This window comes from Pelmatolapia mariae, linkage group LG5 (assembly GCF_036321145.2).
Source record: "Pelmatolapia mariae isolate MD_Pm_ZW linkage group LG5, Pm_UMD_F_2, whole genome shotgun sequence".
Lineage (NCBI taxonomy): Eukaryota > Metazoa > Chordata > Actinopteri > Cichliformes > Cichlidae > Pelmatolapia > Pelmatolapia mariae.
Window position 1 is genome coordinate 20,631,265 of NC_086231.1, and position 20,954 is coordinate 20,652,218.

A 20,954-nucleotide genomic window follows, 5' to 3' on the forward strand; every position below is an offset into this window, starting at 1 on the left:
TACCAGCTCAGGAACCAAAGGTCCAACTTCTGGTAACAACTCTTTTAAGAGTCGAGGAGGGACATCATTTGGAGACCCTGCAGGCTCCAAAAAATAAATATAAAATCTCCTTTAAAGAGAAGAGAGTCACCGGCTCAAACCTGTCAAAGACAGCAGCGCAGGAAGTAGAGACTGAGGGGTCATGAGCAGAAGGAGAGATTTGAGCCCTGGTGGAGGAGACCTTCTCAATAAAAAAATGTAAAATATTTTCACAGGTTGCAGGCGAGGGCTCGATACAGTCAGTATGTGGTAAGAGTACTATGAGGTCTTTAAGGTAAGAGGTCTATATGTTGGGTGACAGGGATCTAAGTTATTGTGTTAGTTGTACTTCTCTAGATCGTAGCTGTTGTTGGATATCTATTGAAACCTTTCTTTAAATTTAACATTTGAAAGAGAGAATCTTGAAGATGAACACCGAGGCATCAATCAGTACACCTGTTTCAGCAGCTAAATCTTAACACAAAAACTGTCACGGTTCTGGGTCAGTTTCGACCCAGCGTTTTGAGTTCTTATGTTTTGGTTTCTTTTTGAATGATTGTTTTGTTTCTCTGATGCTATGATGATTATTATTATTAGAGTTCCATGTTTCTGTTTATTCATGTTTCAGGATTTGTGTCTCACGTTTAGCATTGAATTTCATGTGTTATATTCTGTCTGCCTCTCAGTGTCGAGTCTGCGTCTTTGTGTGATGGTTTCTTGTTTCCTGTTTTATTGTGAAGGTCTGCGTCTCATGTAAGTGTGTTCAGTTTTACCTCTTGTCTCGTCTCGTTAATTACTCCCAGCTGTGTGTAATCTCCCTGTGTTTCTCTGAGTGTATTTAAGTCGTGTCTTCTGTCATTGTAGTTGCTGGTTCGTCTGTGTATCCACCGTGCTTCTTCTGTGTGTTCTCCCTGCTGTCCGTCGTCATTCTCCGCTGCTCGTCCTCCTTCATGTTCATGTCCTGGTTTGTGTTCACTAGTTTAGTCGTTCTCAGTTTAGATAGCCTTCTGTTCCGTTTGCCATTTGTCTATTTTTATTTTGTGTTCAATAAACCACCTCACCTTCACGAGTGCCTGCGACTGGATCCTCCTTTAATATTTTCACACGGCTCACCTCACTCGCCGTGACAAAAACACCAGAAAACATATCAAAAATGTGAAAGAAATCAGCAACAACAAAACACAGCCAGCTGTTGGACTCTATTTTCATATACAGTCTCCTGTTTTTAGAAGCTCAAAATGATGTGGACAACCCGAGGTAGTTTTAAATGTAAGGTCTGTGGGACTGTTTGAAGTGTAGAACCCATGGACATTAACAAGTGCTGTGTTTCCTTCACTGAGATGCTCCGTTAGGCCTTTTACTACAGCTACCTTCAGCTGCTGCATTCAGTTTTGAATCTAATAAATAAAAAGCATGCTCTTTGGGGCTGGAATCAGATAGTTGCCCTGAGAAACTATTTCTTTTGTGCCTTTTGTGTCATCATTCACTCACACTGTGAAATGCTCTCTGAACAGTTTTGTGGCTGAATTTGAGCAGAGAGTATAACCCTGTATACTTCACAATCCACCCTGCTACGTCTATCAGCAGTCACATGATCAATAAACGCTAATGACCTTGCTCCACTGGTTCTATTTAAGAGTGTACATGACTGTTGATTTGGCCACTCCTTTTTCTGTTTCTCAGACTGGTTTATTTTGATTGTTCAGCCTAATGATGGCTTTCTTTACTTACATGGACATGTCTTTGGACCGCATGTTTAGAATTCCAGTTAACAATAGCCAAATGAAAGTTCAAGACCTGAAATCAACTCCAGATCTTTTATCTGATTAGTTAGTTTGAAATAACAAGTAAGCAGGCTTTACTTGACCTTGAAACAGTTTATCACTTAATTGTCCAAGTACTTCTGAGTCTCTGAAAATGGAGAACGATGTATCTCCAATAGTTAACTCAGAAATTTAAACCCACTGAATTAAAGCTGAAAGTCTGCACTCCAATTAGATATTGATTATCTGGTCTAAAATCCACTGTGGTGGTGCACAGAAAAATGTATCATTGTCCAAAAACCTAATGTATCTAACTGTGTCTGTTGCTGGATGACATGAAAATAAAATGTCAATTTTAAACCACATCATGTACTTAGTTATTGTAATGCTCGGACAAACTGAAGGCCTAAACTTTATCTCAACACTATTGTCAGAAAATCAGTATATTTTTATCAAGAATTTTATGTTTACTCGTTATAATTTCTCTATTTCTAAGATTACTGCAGTGAAATTTTAGGTTTAAGAGTTGACTATAATGCACTTTAGACCAATCAAGTACATTATTAATATACTGATAACACGGTATATTAATAACAACCAGTAATTGCAGCTTTGAATTGAATATATGAGCATCACAAATTAAATCCTTCTAAAATGTTACGAAATACAAAGTAAAAAGTATAAAGTGATTTATAAAACTGAATATCAGTGTAAAGGAAACATACTTCTACAAATTATTACTCTGCTACCAGCTGTAAACAACCCCAAATACCCACAGGTTGTTAAACTGTGATGCAGAGTAGATAAAATGCTGTTATAGGGTTACTTTAAGGGGTTAGCTCATCTGTTTAAGATTTTTGATCCCCAAAGTCAAGTTCATGAGTATCCTGCTTCCACATTTCTCATGCTTCCCTATCCTTAAGAAAGTCACAACAAGGAATGAAGGTTTTCCTTCAGTAATATCAAAGATTTATTTAAGATTAAAAACATGCATTTATCACACAAATGTAATGTTCCAACGTGAGCTAATAGCTAACTGAACAATTATCCAGAGGGTTGAATATAACTCTTGTGATTTGTTTTGTTCAAGCACCTTGCATACATTAATGGAGAGAAAAAGTTGATTACTTTTACAACACGTTATAGCGCCATCATATCTTTGCTTGAAGTTTTTCTAATGTTTTCCAAGAAGACTTTATTTTAGCTTCCACACACCATAGCATTTTCAAAACTTCAATTACTGTGATTTATGTTGTTCTTTAATAATGTTTGTTTTATATTTTTATGTCAGAAATGTATTTTAGGTCTACCTGTAAATCACATGTGACACATTTTTGGTTCGAAGTGTGTGGAAACTATGAGGACATTATGATGCCTATACCTTGTGATGGAAATATGTTTTTCTTTCCTTGTTTTTTATGGCAGGCTCCTGTCACTCTGGTTCCTGTCTCAGCTTGTGTAATAGAAAGCTGAATGAACACATAGAGTAAGAATCTTTAAGTGACAAATGTCTTTCTTCAGTCACTCTCTGACTGGATCACCAATGTGACTGAAACTGGAATGAAGAAATTAATTTATGATTTCAGTTCAGTGCAGTTCGGTTTTATTTATATAGTAAAAATTATTCTTACAATTTAAGTCCAAAACGTTGTGCTGACGGATTTATTTTATTTACTCCTTCTTCCCCACTGCTATCAGACTTCTGAACAGCTGACCTACCTCAACTGCAATTTGCACATCAGGACAATTTGCACACTAAGTTCACTTTGCACATTAAGCTCCTTTGTACATCCTTTGATATTGACAACTGCATACCTCACTTGTCTTCATTTACTTATTTTTTTGCTTATTTATTTATCTTTCACTATTTTTATCCTTATTTTTACCTTATTTATCTTACTATCTTGTCTTATTTTTTATCCTTATTTATCTTGTTCCTTCAACCCTACCTAACTTGGCATTTGTGTATGGACAGCAAAGGAAGAATTTCATTGCACAGAGAAATGCTATTTCTTCTGTACACATGACAATAAACGCTTTGAATCTTTGAATCTTGAATCTTGAAAGAAAAAGGAAGAGATACTGTTGAAATAGGACTTCTTTTTTATATTAAGATATCTTAGGGATATCTGCTTAAATTTCTGTACACTGGCAGAAAGAGGAGTTTCACTGGTCCGGCTCACATGACATCATAATGCGCTGTATGTGGCCTACAATGTAAAATGATTTTGACACCCCTGCTAACAGAGCAATTAGACAAGCTCCTATGAGCAAGCACTTGGTGACAGTGGAGAGAAAAAAAACTCCCTTTTATCAGGATCAGAGAGGGACAGCCAGAGGATAATAAGCTACTATGAGGTCTTTAAGATATGATGGCGCCTGATTATTCAAGAATTTTTATCTGAAGACAAGAATTCTAAATTTGATTCTGAATGTAAGAGAAATCCAGTAGTGAAGTTAAGTCAACATGGGAGAATAACCAACAATGTCCAGCCTACCAGTAATAAATACATAAACTAGTTTTTCAGCATCACTCTGAGACAGGATGTTTCTAATTTTAGACATACTGTGCAACAGAATGAAGGCAGTTCTACATATTTGTATAATGTGCTCACTGAACCAAATATCCTGGTCATAAATTACTCCAAGATTCCTCACAGTGGTATTGGAGGCAAAGGTAATATTTTTTAAAGTAAGGCAAAGTACAGCAACCTCAGTTTTGTTTAAATTTAGAAGCAGGAAATTATAGGCTATCAAGGTTTTTATGTTTTCAAGACAGGCCTATAGTTTAATTAGTTGATGTGTATCAACTTCATGCATAGATAAAGCTGGATATCATCCAGCCATGAAAACGTATATAGTTATCTATCAGCCAGATATAATTCAGGCCACTGCAGCGCAGTTCCTTTAATACCAAGTGTGTGTTCTAATCTCTGTAGTAGCATTTTATGGTCAGTACTGGTACTGAACACTGCACTGAGATCTACCACAGAGATGAGTCCATTATAAAAGGCTGTAAAAAGATCATTCGTAACCTTCACTAGTGCCGTTTCTGTGAAACTCTTCAAATAAACCATTCCTTTGTAAACAGTCAGTTAGGCCTAACTTTTTAATAGCTGCTCTTCTAGAATTTTTGAACTAAAAAGGAAGGTTACAATAAACAATGGTTTTACTTTGATAATTGGTTTTATTTTATTCTTCAGACTTTAAACTATATTCATATGTCATAACAATTATTTTAGATGCACATGCAAGACACACAGATAGGGAAATAATTAATCATGTACATAAAAGCAGCAACAGCACACTATAAAATACCCCGTTACAGGTGAAATGGTACTCAAGCAAAAGTGCAATATGCAAAATGTAATCTATTAAATGTAAAATCACCGGGAGATAGAAGGAGCCCTTTTAGTATTAGTCTACATCCTTACAGAGAATCAGTTTATTTAATGTTGTGGCTTTTAATTAATTTTGAATGATTTAATCAAGCACACTTTACAATCTGATTATTAGGTTTATACATTTAAATATTTGGATCAAATTTTTAAGCATAAGCAAAAAAAAAAAAAAAAAAAATTAGGATACTAAAATGTTTCGACGTTTTCAAATGCTTTGTTTTATTTTACTCTTTGTTTACATTTATGACCATAATAGCAGTGACCTACATGCAATAAACCCTTGCTGTTTTTTTTTTTATTATTAAGATGCTATTAAATTTCACCCGCGTTCCTGAGCATTTTAATGTGATCACTTCGCCCCAGATTTAGAGATACAGGTAGACCAGTGCACTAAAGCTCGGATGCGGATAGCAGACTCATCAAACAGTGAGAGTACAGGCCATTAACGTAAGCAAACCTGTGATTAAAGGACCTGATTCTTTCCACAGGTGAGGTTTGCGCTGGAATGTAAAGAGAGCCGAGGGCCTCACCTGCTGCTGCTGTTGCTGGGAGTGTACAGTCAGAAATAGGGAGGCACAATGAAAGGCGGGTGGGCGGGGTTTGCTCCATTTTCTCTGTGTGTCCGAGAAGTTTGCACCGAATCACTGGAGTCAGGTGTAGCTGGAGAAACGCCGTCATTCAGAGCAGCACGTTTGCGGTTTATCCCGGATTTACCTGCCGGCGAGAATGCGCCAATGATCCGCTGAAGCCGAGAATCGTAGCTACGCATCAACTAATCAATAACAATGAAGAAGGGGTCGCTGAATTTTCTGGGTCGAAAGAATCATTCTCTTTTCGACACCAATGTCAAAATGAGGGAGATGGGTGAGTACCTTTTGGTAGAGTCTTACAGTGCGGTCTGTTTATAAGAGCAGGTATCTACGCCTACAGTGAAGAGCAGCACGACCTTTGGACTTGGTGTTGCAGTAGGGACACATATGTTTCCACCAAGCTCCAAACTTTATACGTGCTGACAGGAGTGAATCCTTCAGGTGCTTTAAACAGGTAGCAGCAGGTGTCATCTAGGAAATTATTTCGGTGTTTTTAACAAAAGTAAATCCATATTTTTAATGTGAATGACCCCACTTGAAGAGTCTGACTCCTCTTCAGACTGTGTTCACTTTGATCCAAGTTAAGATTTCTCAGACAAAACTGAAGTTTTCATCTAGAATAGCTAAATGTGTACCTTGGGTGTATTTCATATGAGTCAGCTACTCTTAGACATAATCCACGGTGTTATAGATGAAAACAGAAATCTGTTACTTTCATTTACCTGACACAAACAAATTCACTCTTCTGGCCACAACAATGCATAACAGCATATTTCCATAGTACAACAGCTGGGCAAGCTCCATCTGCTGAGCAAGAGTGTGTGATGCAGTTTAAAGCCTTAAAAAAGGAAACACAACTTAATAGCTTAATAATAACAATATTACTTTCACACACTGATATCAGTTTACTGATAAGCTCTAAGTGACATTAGTGCCATTTGACTAGCGAAAGCAGAAAAGGAGAGGACAATTTCTATGCAAAGCTGCAACACGGGAGAGATCATTTCCCTATTTAAATCAGAAAGGGGCGCAATAGGAAAAACTAATCATTTGCTTAGACTGGTTTAATACCGCAGCCAATTCATTCTGTAGTTCCCACATTTTTGTGAAATGACACAGAAGTGCATAAAAGCTATGAGGACCTACACCCTGTGACTGCTGGGAATATGTGGGAAAACAGTTCCCTTTCCTTGTTTATTAAGACAGGCTCCTCTGTCATGCTGAATCTTGTGTCTGCTTTTGTAATAGAAAGCTAAATGAACACATAGAGTAAGAATCTTTAAGTGGCAAGTGTCTTTCAGCAGTCAGTGTCATACTGGAACAAAGGAATGTGTGACTTCTAAGTTTACGTTCTCAAATCATCAGTTTCCCAGGAATGTTATTGTTTGTTTTCCATATCTGAAAATGAGTATGGTCATGTTTCGGGTCTCTGCCTCGGTGCACTTTTAAGTCATCACTGAGTGTCTTGTGTCATCCTGTGACTTAGATACATACAGAAAAACCAGGCTTTTCCACTGACATGAAAGACAAATATGACTGGTCTCTTAACCACTTTGACTTAAGAATGGACGATCATTGTGTGGCACTGTTTGTTTAAAGAACAAAGGGTTATGCAACATAAAAGCAGCAACATTTGGCTGCATGTTATGAAGCTCCTCTCAAAGAGTGAACACAGTTAAAGCATTTTTTTTCCCAAGAATAAACCTTGAAATCATTCTTCCAGGCTTTGCGACAGATAAACTATTTACGTCTGGCTATATGATAAACATTGTGGTGTTGTACAGCAAGCAGAAGGTGGTGCAATGGATTTCAGTTGGCACCATAACTGTTTTCACTTAAACACAATGGTGGACTTTAAATAAAGACTGCAATCATCGGCTCAGTTGTGCATAGCTATTTTGTTGTCAACAACCAACGGCCACACAGCAGATTATTAGGCTGACTGACAACTACTTAGAGGACACTTGGATGCACACAGTATCTCATTACCTGCATACTGCAAGTGTACAACCTCATTGTTTTGGCCTTGACTGGCAGATTAATGATGGAGATTTGATTAGAAATTTAATAGCTGAATCAATTCAATTGAACTTGCTTTGCTACCAGAGGCCCGCTGGATATTAATGATCTACTTTTTTCTTTTTCACAGACAATGTAGAGTTGGTCCTGGGGTCATCTGCAACTCCTGAGTCAGGGACTGCGAGCGTGCGAGCTAGACCCACAGTGAAGCATTATGCTGTGAGTATCTCTGTGAAACCATGTGGTTCACATCAATTTTTACGTTCATTACCCAGTTTTTGAAATTGAAATCACATGTTTTACGTGTCTCCTGTCTCTCTACCCTCACCATAACCGGTCACAGCAGATGGCTGCCTCTCCCTGAGCCTGCCAGAGGCTTCTTCCTGTTAAAAGGGAGTTTTTCCTTCCCACTGACACCAACTACTTTCTAATAGGGGGTCATCTGATTACTGGGGTTTTCCCTGTATTATTGTCGGGTCTTTACCTTACAATGTAAAGCCCTTTGGGGCAACTGTTGTGATTTGACACTACATAAAATGGAATTTAATGAATGAGATTTGCATGTGAACAGCTCCACCATTTTATTCAGTCTCAAACCCTGCGCCTGCAGATGCAAATGAACTGATAGCTGAAACTTTAGTGTTTAAAGAGTTTATTTACTCGTGCAATCTGATGTGTGACGTGGTCCGCACAGTAAAAGTCTCCATAGACAGATCTCGACTTATTTTCTTCCAGTATCTCATGTGGGAGTGATAATGCTCATCTCTTTTTTTAGAATGACATGCAATATGACTATGAAAAACGACATATCTCACAGCGATGCTGTCACAACAGGTAATTTGCAGAAAACATGATCAATGATCTTCTGCAGGTCACATCACACTGCGCACAAAAGCTACAGCTGCCAAAGTTGCCATAAGAAATTAGAGCAAGTCAATTACAATTTAGTCTTGTACTTAAAGCTTGTGGTTCACTTCACATTTGATGCTACTACTTTACCTTCCAGTTACTAGCTAACTGACATGGCAAGATTTTGTTTTTAAAAAATGCAATAAGCTTATTGATTAAATATGTCTAGATAAAGATAAAAGTGACCAGTTTGGGTCCTTTACATGAGACTTCCTGCAAATTATTTAAGATGCACCACTTTTGCTTATAATATATTTTTTTAGTACTGTGCTATTAAAACATTTCGTTAAGTTTTGAAGTTCGGAACAATTCATCTTAACCACACGTCTCCCATCGCATTGTCATGGTGCAGACAAAAATGCAAAGCTCATCTGAGCACTTGGTTCACACACCTCAGCTCAGTGTTTTCTGGGAGTGTTCTGTGAATGTGTCTGTGGCATGTGGATGCGGCACACCCTGCAGCACATGGGCAGGACAGCTCTGAGCGCTGCGACAGATGAACGTGAGTCATAGCGCTGAGAAAAGGCGAGATGGAATCAAACTGGATCATACGCTGTCTTTAATGACACGCCCTCGCTCCGTGATGCAGTTTTCATACCTTTCCAAATAGCTACGCAACTGGGATTATTAGCAAAAGAGGGTGTTATTCAAGGTGTGATATATCTTTTAGGACGGCAGCTGCCTGAAACTGAAGATTGTTATTCTTATCTGTTGATGCTGATTTAAATCATTACTGCATACAATCAGCATGGCTGAACGTGGTATAAGGGGAGCTCTTAGGGCATAAATCGAGTCCAGTTAAAAAGACTGCAGTTTGCTTGTTGCTTTCCTCCTCAAATGGTCTGCAGCAGACTAAGATCAAAAGAATACAGCTGTTATGTATTCCTGGACTGAATACCTGCCTGTTTGAAGGACATATAACTTTCCAAGTCTCTTAGATTTGTATTGTGTCAACACAGCCTCTATTTATTTTGGTGTCGTAGAGAGAACAGCAACTTACTTTCCATACCTCTCCCTCTATTTTGCCCCTCTTGCCTACAACATAAAACACCCATGTATCTAAGTAACACGCAGTTTTCTCAGCCAGGCCCATCTTAGACAATGTGATGAATAATAGGTGTATCCTCTGATTCACCAAATATTTCTCATCACTCAAGTATGCAAACGTGTTTTCTTTTATTTTTTTAAACCTCTAGCTGTTTTATGTTGAAGAAGCCTAAAGGTTATACATGTACCTAAGTTGTTGCAAAGCAGCATATTTAGCACTTAATTTTGTGAACATAAGGCACTGTAAACCACCATCATAGAATTTTCACGTAACAGCACATTGAAATGATTTTGGCAGCTACTTCTGTTCTGCTGACGCAAAAAATGCTGCAAGCATTGGACAGGCCAACCTGTTTTCAAGGAACACTGAGAGCTGATGTAGTTGAGAACTGGTTTGTGCACCTCAAGACCGAAAACTTGCCTGACAAAAATCTCTGCACATACAGGCTACAGTATGTAGCCTTATCTCAATTTTACTGTTGATCTTTGTCTCTTGTGAGGGGGTTTGAAAAATCAAGTCTGATGGTGTTTAATTTTCTTCCCTCGCAGTCCTCGTCTGAGAGTTTCCAAGGCTTTGCTGTCCCAATGCCGAAAGTCCCTCTCCTGCCCCCTGTCAATGGTCCAAAGACCAGCGGTTCAGGTGAGCATCTAGCTACCCTCCAATATGTACTTTAGCTTTAACTTGACTAAAAGGCAAGAATCCCATTAATTAGACTCTAAAAAGTCCACATAACTTGTGGAGCTTTTGCTCAGACTCGGTTGATGGATCACAGCAATCAAAATAAAGAGAAAAAAAGGAGGGCAGGTTAATGTTTGCTCGGGCATTGCTCAATAACTCCCCCTGAAAATGTCCAAACGGTCATACCAGATGCCAAATATATTTACATAATGGGAGTGTTAGCATTCTCAATAATAAGTGGAAACCATTTACTTCTTTTGTTTCCTTTTTTAACAATTCTAAGTAAGAAAGCTGAATTTAAGGCTTTATAAAGAATTTTCTTATTCTTTTTAATCTTTTCTGCCTCTTTAATAATATTATTTTTATTGCATATTATATGCACAAATGAATTGCACTCTTTAAATGAAACAGAAGGATTTCAATTTTAGTCTCTTATTTATGCAGCAAGTTTTTCTTGCATATTTGAATACTGTATCTGTTTCTGCAAAAACGTTTCTCATTTGTCCTGTCTTCTCATCCACAGTTGGTTGGGATCCGTTGTCCAATGGCTCCATTACTTCAGTGCCTAACCTTGATAAAGGGGAAATATTTGTTCCTCCTCCTCCTTCTGTAGCACCTCCACCACCTCCAAGTGAATGGATTCCACCTCCACCAGACTTCCTGGGTGACTTAAACACTCTAGACCTAGCAACCCTACAGCCTCCTTCCATGCCCGCACCAAACCCTCCTTCAGTAGAACCAAAGGATTTATCCTTCCTAAAACCACCACCAATGGCTCCACCAAAGCCTCCATCTACCACTTCTACTGGCTCTCCATCATCCATACCCATCTCTAGTCCACCATCAGCTCAAGTTCCAGAGCATCCAAAATTTGCCGCCCCACAGCCCCCTACTGAAAGGCAACAGAAGACTCAGAAGAAACCTCCTCCAAAGCCCATTAGAATTTCCTCAGTCTCCAACTCTGACTCCCCCCCACAGACTCCTGCACCACCACCCCCTGTGCAGACACCCACATTGTCCACCTTTAATCCCCAAAACACAGCAAAGGTTAACACTGCTCCTAAGACCTCATTTCTCAATGTGCTTGAAGACCGTGACAAAAAACCTAAGCACATGTTACTCCTGGAAGATTCCGGGTCTTCCAGCTCTGGCCCTGTTCTCGTCAAGGTGGACGGTAATGCTCCCAAAGTGCCTACACTATCTAAACCAGTTCCCATTGTAAAGGAGCTGGAGGAGAATTTACAAGTTGCCCAACCTTCTGAATCTACCCCATTTGAGCAAAAGACAGTGACTAAGACAGAGACTAAGACAAAGGCTAAAACAGAGACAATTTCAGTGCAACCAGAAATAACCAACCCAGTACAGCCACCGCCTCAGAAGTCTCTACAGCTTGATGAAGTTGACAATACTCAGATTAATTTAGAGACAAGCAAGGACAAACTTGGAGAGAACCAAAGTCCAAAAGCAGAAAGTCCAAAAGCAGAAAATCCTAGAGAGTACAAAAGTCCAGCCCCAGTCAAACCTGGAGAGTACCAAAGTCCAACCCCAGTCAAACCTGGAGAGTACCAAAGTCCAACCCCAGTCAAACCTGGAGAGTACCAAAGTCCAGCCCCAGTCAAACCTGGACGGTATCAAAATCCAAACCAGAAATACAGTCCGATATTGGATCATAAACTACGTAACCTGAAAGGAAGTGAAACCCACGGAGCACGAGACGGGCATGCAGCTTCTCCGCTGGCTCTTCTAAAGGCAGCTAAAGAAAGAGAGAAAAACAGAACGACGCACTCTGTTTCACGGGAAAACAGTGGAAAGAACAATGAGCAGCCAAGTATTCACTCAAGTGACCTTCCAAGTTCTGGCTCTTCAGCTGTAAAATTGACAGAAAAAATATTACCAGAGACTCCAAAATCCTTCAGTCCAGTAGACCGTCCACAAACAAATGATGCTCCTGAAACTTCAAGCAGTCATGCCCTGGTCAATGGTCAGGCACCATCTACCAGTCCAGCTCTCAACAGGATCATAGAAACCCCTGCTGTTAGCAAAAAAGCAGAGGAGAGACAAAATGCATATCAAAGCAGCTCACTGTCTCAGACTCCACAACCTGAGGGCAATAAAGATGGGTTCAGCATGCCATTACTGCCTCCACCACCAGAGTTTGATGATTTAAGCAAGATTATGGACCTGCCACCTTCCATCATTCCACCGGACCCTCCCACAAAAAAGGCACCGTCACCACCTGTAACCTCTCTTTCTCCTGCCTCAGTTCAGTATCCTTTGAATAAGACACAACCCTCTGCAAGTCCTCCCTCTTCAGTTCCACCTCCTCCTCTGAAGACAGCACCTCCAGCTTCAATTCCACCTCCTCCTCTGAAGACAGCACCTCCAGCTTCAATTCCACCTCCTCCTCTGAATACAGCACCTCCAGCTTCAGTTCCACCTCCTCCTCTGAAGACAGCACCTCCAGCTTCAATTCCACCTCCTCCTCTGAAGACAGCACCTCCAGCTTCAATTCCACCTCCTCCTCTGAATACAGCACCTCCAGCTTCAGTTCCACCTCCTCCTCTGAAGACAGCACCTCCAGCTTCAATTCCACCTCCTCCTCTGAAAACAGCACCTCCAGCTTCAATTCCACCTTCTCCTCTGAAAACAGCACCTCCAGCTTCAATTCCACCTCCTCCTCTGAATACAGCACCTCCAGCTTCAATTCCACCTCCTCCTCTGAACCCCCCACCTCCTAATGTCCAACCAAAGGCACAAGTCCAGACAAAACCCAAGCCAGACTCCACTCAGCCAGCACGCACTCTGGAACAAAGACATTTTGATCTCCAGCGCATCCTAAAAAAGAAGCTGGAGGAAATGGCCCCCAAAATGTCCCACCAAAAGGAAGATGTAGAGCCTCCCTCTGATGAATGGGAGTCCAATGACCAGCTCAAATCACCAACTACCAAATATCACCAGAAAGCAGCAACTCTGGACATGAGGGAGCTGCAGCGTAAAGTGGACAAAAAATATCCGGATAACTCGTCAACAAAAGTTTTCACCAGGTAAGACTGTCATGCTCAAATGTCACACATTGACTTTTTAAGATGCCAAAACTCACTGGTTGGCTAATATATTCATACATAAAATGTTCTTCTTTTCAGCAATGGGCCGAAGTCTAAATATCAACATGGTATGACTTTCACAGTTCGGCCTGGAACCAAAAATCCTATTACTTATCATGAGTAGCGGGGATTATAAAGGGTCTTTCGATTCTTGGACATGTTGGGACCTTCAACACAGACTATGGGACACAACGTGTGTGAAACTACACTTTTATCAGCAGCAGTGTGTACCACAGCTGAAAAAGAAGGCTTCACACAGGTTATTTACACATTGGGTAGCAAATATGTTAAGAATGCCTGTTGACAAAGGACTGCCGAATCATAAAGACGAACACGACACAGTCACTGTCAAATGGTGTTTTCTTTTCTATTGTGTCACAGTCAGAAAGAACGTTTTAAACATTTGTGTAGTTGCTGCTAATTATTTAGTCTTAAGCTATATTTTGCTATATGTCGACTTTTTAACCATAGCTTTGGGTAATATTATTATATAGGAAAACTCCATTAATATTCAAATAAAAAAAGTTAAAAGTTTTTAAAAAGTCTTTTATAAAACAATGAGAAACTTTAATTGTAAAATATAGTAATTTGGAGCATAACTGTTATTATTTCATGCTGTAATAACCTGCCAAATAATGGGAAATGTTCTTTCACTGTTACATCTCGATTATGAAAGTCTTATGGAGCAAACTAGTGGAGGTCTAGTGTGATTCTCACATTTATCCCAAAAAATCCTTTATGGTTTGTATTGGATTTTCTATACCACCACAATAAAGAGTGTTAATCTAGTTACGTATACATTCTTATTGATGGATATATCAATTTGTATGATATGAAAATCACATTTGGACATTGCAAGATGTAGTTATATGTACATGTTAAAGTTGTATATAGAAAGTCATCAAATTAAGATGTTCAACTCACTGTTTTCTCTAAGTAGGAAATAAATTTAACAAGTAGCTGAGTATTTAATTGAATGCCATTGCGGGTTGTTTTTTTTTTCCTGTGTATAAAACAGAACCCCATTTCCAGAAAAAGTTGATACATGGCTTAATTGTATGTAAAAACACTGCGGTGATTTGCATCATCCTAGTAATTAAAGCTTTGAGCTGTGGCTCAGAATGTAAGTGCAGATTTAATATACTGGTAAATTCCCAGGGTACAGTATTGTTTAGTTTGTGGCTTTAGTTTGTTGTTAGGTGGTTGCTAGACAGTGTGAAATCATCATAATATGTCATGCTTAGTTTTTGGGATATAAATTATTTGTTACTGTTGTGAAATTAAAATGATACAATACTTTTATAAGGCTCTTTTAGGTGCATAAAAGCTACAAATGTGTCATTGTGCCACATTGTCAGGTAGCTGCTAGGCAACATGACGACCTCATAATATTTTATATAAACAAGAATCGTCAGAGCCCCATGAAGAACCTGTGTGCCAACTCCAGATCATGTAGGAGCTTGTGTGCAAACAGAGATTTTTTTGTATTAAAGTAAGATATAAGCTAGCTGAAGAACTGGTGTAAGTTTTTTTTCCCTCCTAAGAATTGTATCATCACACAATTAATTCCAAATAATTCCAAGATTCTGCTAACAAAGAAATTTAGCAGATTTAATTATTAGGTGTTTTTTTGTTGTTGTTGTTGTTGACGCAAATAACCAAAACATATCAAAGCACATGTAATTTAACTGACCTCCATGAAAGGCCTTAAATTTACCAAAAGTTATAGATCATTATTAGCTACAACATCAGACCTCACATTGACACTGTTAGTGAATGACTGGGGTCTGCGTCAGCCACACCCTTACCAACACAGTGGTTTATATTTACAGGGGATGTGATCAAAAAGTTCCACCAATAAAATAAGTTCTGCCAATAAAAAGCAGAAAACAACAACAAAAAGAAACGTACTCAATTTAAATTTAGCTACTATGCTACTCAAGATGGTTTCCTTCATCGCTTCTCCAGGGCTACCATTGCTTCTGCTATTTTTTTTTTATTTTTTTTTAAGATGGCTTCACTGAAGTCCCACCTCATGTGTTGAAATGTCTTCTGCGTCAAAGCGAACCATTCTAGATCTGGAAGATTTAAGAGTGGTTGGTCTGAGGTCGAGAGTATACCCAGGAGCATTTTTGTCCTGTTTTTTTCCTATACTGGGTAAAGCACCATCACTGTCAGTGCACAGTTGTACTGTAACATCCTGAGGTTTAACAGGGTAAGCATTCTTTTCAAATAAAAACTTTCACTCACAACCAAGTTGTATTTCCTTCTACTATTGTCCTTTTCCACAAAATGAATTTCCAAGTTAAAAGCCTAACAGGAATTCCAAGAATCAACTCCAAAAAATAGCTGCAGTGCTGGAAGCAGTGCAGAGGTGCATAAGGACATGACCTTGAAGGAGGGGGTTAAGGTTTATGGCTTTTCGGGGAAGAGGAACTTATTGACTGCACTTTGTGTATCCTTGAAAACTCCTCTTATTCCCACTACCTCACAGTAGTAACAGTACTGATCTCAGTAAACACAAAGAACACACCAAATGATGCCACTGATAACATTAAGTTACCTTTAATGTAAAATTCTGCAATACAAATGTGCTGCTTTGATGCAGTTACACAAAGACAAACTATACAGTATGAAAGAAGTGGATAGTGAGGCTGTGATGTGATTAGTAGTCATAGAGAGTATAAAATATGGACGCAGCTATCTGGTCAGAAAAATTAATCAAATGAAGTCAAAGTGCTATAAGCCTACATTTGATGTGAAGACCACCTGAGGGCGAAAGCTGCGGTTGCAAAAAGACTCTCCTACAGAATTCCTCCTAAACCCTTCAATAGCTCACTTAGTGGCTAACGACGTGTCAATCGCGTCACTAGCCAATGACTAAGCATTTTCAGTCAGACCTGCCCCTCTGTAGCATGTCCATTTTTTGCAACCAAGATGGTGACAGCAGGAACGCTCATCACTAGGTAACTAGGTCCATTTTATGCTCTCCATGTTAGTAATGCACAAAAACCATGACTAGGAGAGCAGAATTCCCAATATTGTGCAGTTTTCGGGGGCTAAATTACAGTGAGATCTTTCAATAGATTTTCTTTTCTGCAGAATGACACACCTCAGGAATGAGGGGAGAGTAGTGAGGGGAAAACAGTGCTTTCCTTCAGTGCATTTCCAACTGATGGGTCTAAGAAGAGGGACTGGGAATGCCATCAGCTGGACCCACTTTATGGTGAAGCACAAGATGATCCCAGCCTACTGTTGTGAGGGTGGAGGAGCCATTGTGAAGCCAGCTCACACCTTTGACATAGTCCTGGTGCCGCCGGTCTCTGAGTCTACAAACAAATATGTGATTAGTGTTTTTAATAGAACAACAAACTAAATGCTTTCAGCATGAAGTACAAGCACTCACATTTCTCGCAGTTCAGAGTCCATAACAGCAACGCTACAGTCATCACTAACAGAGGCTAGCAAGGGTGTGCTGGGAAGAAAAGGAAGAAGTCAGAATTTTGTAAAAGAGCAATAAAGCCAAAGGTGAGATTGTGACACACTTTACATTTACCTGTGTGTGGAGAAGGCCAGCCCATTAACTCTGCGGCTGTGAACGTTCTCCACCTGAGACGGCTCCGAGCCCAGGAAATCTTTCACAGTCACCCTGCCGAAATCATCGCCTGAGACATGATGAGAGTGAAAGGAAAAAAAAAAAAAAACTCAACTTTTTCTCAATTAAACTCAGCTCTTAATCAAATGTGACTCAACAATGAAATGCAGCGTCTTACCAAAAGCAATGGTGCTTCTGTGGTGAGGGTGCCAAGCTAGAGAAGTAGGGGAGCAGCTAGGTGACTCTACATCTGAGGCAAAACAAAAACAGAAACTGAGAATGCGCTTGCCATCTCTCATTACTTACACAGGACATCCTGTACAGCATAGACATTGACATATTTCCAAGAGAGCCTATAAACAGATTCCAGGAACAATAAGACAAAGTCCTTCTTTAATCATCCAGACAAAAATAAAACACAAGGTAGCTAATTAGGTAATTATGGAGCACTTCCAAAGTTTTGGAAGCACTCCAATTAACTCTTTACCCCTTGAAAGCCCACTAGAAGTAACCCTTAAAGCTCTTTTGTGAACTGAGAGGTTTCTGTCATATTTCAGGCCTGCTTATAGTACTAAATGATGGGATCTGGATCTAAAGTTAGTGAGGGTGGTTTCTGCCTATGCAGCTACTCCTGGACAAACCTGAAAACTACTCTAATGGTCCTGAAATCACATCTTTATGGATTTTTGACAATCCATCATTCAGAGGACAGATAAAGTCTTCAAATGTGGGGGGAAAGTTAAGGCTCTGGATTTGGGTTGACTACTTTGTTAATGGCTGCGTATTTGGAGGAATCAACTCCATTGCAGGTGCAATATTCTCTACCTGCTAGGTATTAATACATACTCCTATTTTAGCACAGATACATTTGCAGAGTGAATGACTGCTGCATAGTGTGTGTACTGGCATAAATTTGTAAACATAACTGTTTGTTTTGGAACAAATTTTACTCTCTGTCATAATTCATTTCCTGTGCAGCTCTACCAAATCTCGACTATTCTTGCAGTAGTGTTTGGCAAAAGTGGTTATCAAAGCTTGGTGACGTAGCTTACCTATTCTTGATGCAGGTTTGTTGGGCTTCCTCCTGTCCCACAACAACACACGGCCGTCCTAAAGAAGGGGTGAGAAGAAGAAGAAGTCGAGTTTATCTGAATGATTGCAGCTCTGTGGTCCAAAAAAATAAACCTCACCGACAAAAATGCAAACAACATGCTGATTAGTATCTTACTTGGCTACAGGAGAGAAAGAGAGACTCATCTGTAGGACTGCAGGCAACACAAGTGACTGGCTGTGTGTGCACTGGGGGAAGGAAAAAAAAAAAAAACAAGAACTGTTGAGTTAAACTTTTCACATCAATGACATTTATGACATTTTTGGCTTTTTAAAACCATTTTAATATAAAACTTTCCTTCAGCAATTAATCATTCCAAAGAGTCAATAGGAATATGACACTAGGATAGTCTGGTAACGTCAGCAATAGAAAAAAAAAAAAAAAACCCTTGGTAAATTAATTAATCTAAAATCTATACATACAGGAATGCTACAAAAAATAAACATTCTTTACTTTTATTTTTCCACATTAAGGGGAAAAAAAGCATTTTCACAAGTTTTGTGTATTTCTGTATGAAGAAATGTTAAGATGATGCTTACCATTGTAGGTAGTGACAACCATTTCCTGACTTAGATCCCAGACTTTAATTCTGAAATAATAAGCAAAGATGTATTTTAAGGGATGACAAGGGCAACTCAAAAATTAATTAAGCCAAAGTTTGAAACAAAAGCAATTAACATTGCTTCTGCTCTGTTGTGACAGGTGGAATGGTAAATGTATGTACATGTAAAACAAGTCTAACCTGCAGTCCATGCTGCCAGTGACTGCAGCGGTTGCTCCAACCACGGGGCTTACTGTAGTGACAATATGGTCATGATCATGCTTGGTAAAGCGATTGACCAGTAGACGTTCATCCTCTGCCAGTTCCCAGAGCTCCAAGGCACCTGCACAGACAAATGAGGCAAGTCTCAGGCAAGTCTCATACAAGCCTCAAGTGCGTGCTTGATTCACCTGCCATAAAAAACATTTCATTACCTGAATCTGACGCAAGAATAATTCCTTTCTCTGACACCCATTTGACATCTGTGACACCAGCCTCAGTCTGCACACCAGCTTTGCAGAATCCCTCACTGGGGGCCTGGTCAGGGTCACTGTAGATCCAAACAGATCCCTGCCAGCTTCTGCCAGAGAGGCTGGAGGCACCAAGTAGCAGGGTGCCATCTGTGGAGAAAGCCCAACGAGAAAACCCTTCAAACATCTATATTTTCATTCATCGCCTGCCAGATAAGATTACTCTGACTGGTATTCAACATAAAATGTTATTTATTTAACATTTTGTTGAATATAAACACAACAGATTCAACGTAGGACTTGAACAGTTTAGCACAAATGTAAACACACTAATAATAACCAACTAGCGGCACCACGTGTTTACACGTTAACCTTCAGCTAGCGCTCCTTTTCCCTACCTGCTCTGTATTGTGCCGCGCACAGGTGCCTCTCCATGCACGCTGGAGCATTGGGGGGTATGTCCCACCGGTTTTCCTTGATCATGCTAGCATCCACTGAACTATTCATCCAGAAACCGCACTTTAAATGCTGATGAGATTTCCTAAACTTCTACAACACAACTCCTGCGTTAGCTAGCTAGTGCTACTGCAGAAATGCTGCAGGCTTTGTCTTTAGTTTATTTGGAAAATATTATTACTATTACTATCATTAATAGTACACAGTCGGTTGCTAAAAACACGATTAAGCCTGAATGCATAAAAAAAGAGTCCGTAATTTTTTCGTTTCGCGAATGAATGACCGGGAGAAGCGCAACACATGGGACTATTAGCAAACACTTCCTGTCTGGTGTAGCTTTTTCTTCTTCTCTTTTTTTGGCAGCATGCACAGTTCCAGACGTGTTACTGCCCTCTGCAGTATTATTTAGCTTATGCGGCCTCTTCAAAGGTTTAATGCTGTAGTGTAATGTAGTACTGCCACCTGGAGTTACTATAGTTTTGTATTTCCATATCATGTTTTTATGTTTTTATTTATTTCGTTTTAACTTTTTGTTTTGAACGCTGTTTAGTTTCAATTAATTTTCGGAGTGCGTTTGCTCATTTAGTTTGAGTTTTTATTCGTTTCAGTGTTAGTTTTAGACTTAAAAAAAGAAAAAAAAAGACAATTGTATTTGGCAAATGACAGAGGCAACAATTTCCAAGAAAATAATTAGAAATCGCGAGTTATTGCATAGAAATTTTGTGATGATAACTCATATTTATAACTTATGGATGGCAAATAATGCTGATGCCATTTTTTTCTCCCTGTGGCAGAAACAAGTTTTTGTAGTAGCTTCTTTCTTCTGAAAAACAAGACATTCCAGCCTGTACTTTGATGATGCTTGGTGATGCTCCTATGTCAGTTAGTTAGTATGTTAGTTACAGACAAATCAGTCCTTGAGTTATTAATCTTTTCTTTCATTACATTCTTTCATTCCCAGGCTGATACAGCTAGCTACAGATACGAACTTCTAGATTCGCAGTTCGGCAGATAGCCTAGGTCTTCAGGATCGGGAGGACATCAGACCCCCTTCTGCTATTTCACAAAATTCCCATGTCCTCCAAGATCCTATTCTTTTTTGCCATCTCTTATCAAACAGGAGGCTGAGCTGGAGGTGGAAAAGCTGAAGATGCTAAGACTTTTATTGGGAGTGGCCACAACTGACAGCTCAGGCTGAGCAGTTTGGAGAGAAAGGTAGAGAGGCAAGACTGAGAAGGTTTGGACGTTCTC

At 39.4% G+C, this 20,954-nt stretch overlaps 1 protein-coding gene across 1 annotated transcript; it reads right to left on the reverse strand.

Moving 5' to 3' along the window:
• Positions 1-16,079: 16,079 nt before the first annotated feature.
• On the reverse strand, positions 16,080-20,040 carry wdr77 (WD repeat domain 77). Its single transcript, XM_063473048.1, has 10 exons — positions 19,646-20,040; positions 19,212-19,397; positions 18,979-19,120; positions 18,776-18,825; positions 18,354-18,424; positions 18,178-18,235; positions 17,304-17,375; positions 17,087-17,195; positions 16,937-17,005; positions 16,080-16,859 (listed from the first exon to the last, which is right to left on the reverse strand). The coding sequence occupies exons 1-10, from the start codon at positions 19,752-19,754 to the stop codon at positions 16,712-16,714; spliced, it is 1,014 nt and encodes a 337-aa protein (XP_063329118.1). The 5' UTR covers positions 19,755-20,040; the 3' UTR covers positions 16,080-16,711.
• Positions 20,041-20,954: the final 914 nt, after the last annotated feature.

Bases quoted from the DNA above. Each gene is read 5' to 3' on its own strand.
- wdr77 (XM_063473048.1), bottom strand. From the start codon at position 19,754: ATGAATAGTTCAGTGGATGCTAGCATGATCAAGGAAAACCGGTGGGAC. The intron at 18,236-18,353 runs GTAAGATACTAA...CCCCTTCTTTAG, and splicing joins TCTTTCTCTCCTGTAGCCAA to GACGGCCGTGTGTTGTTGTG. The intron at 17,196-17,303 runs GTAAGACGCTGC...ATCATGTCTCAG, and splicing joins CAGAAGCACCATTGCTTTTG to GCGATGATTTCGGCAGGGTG.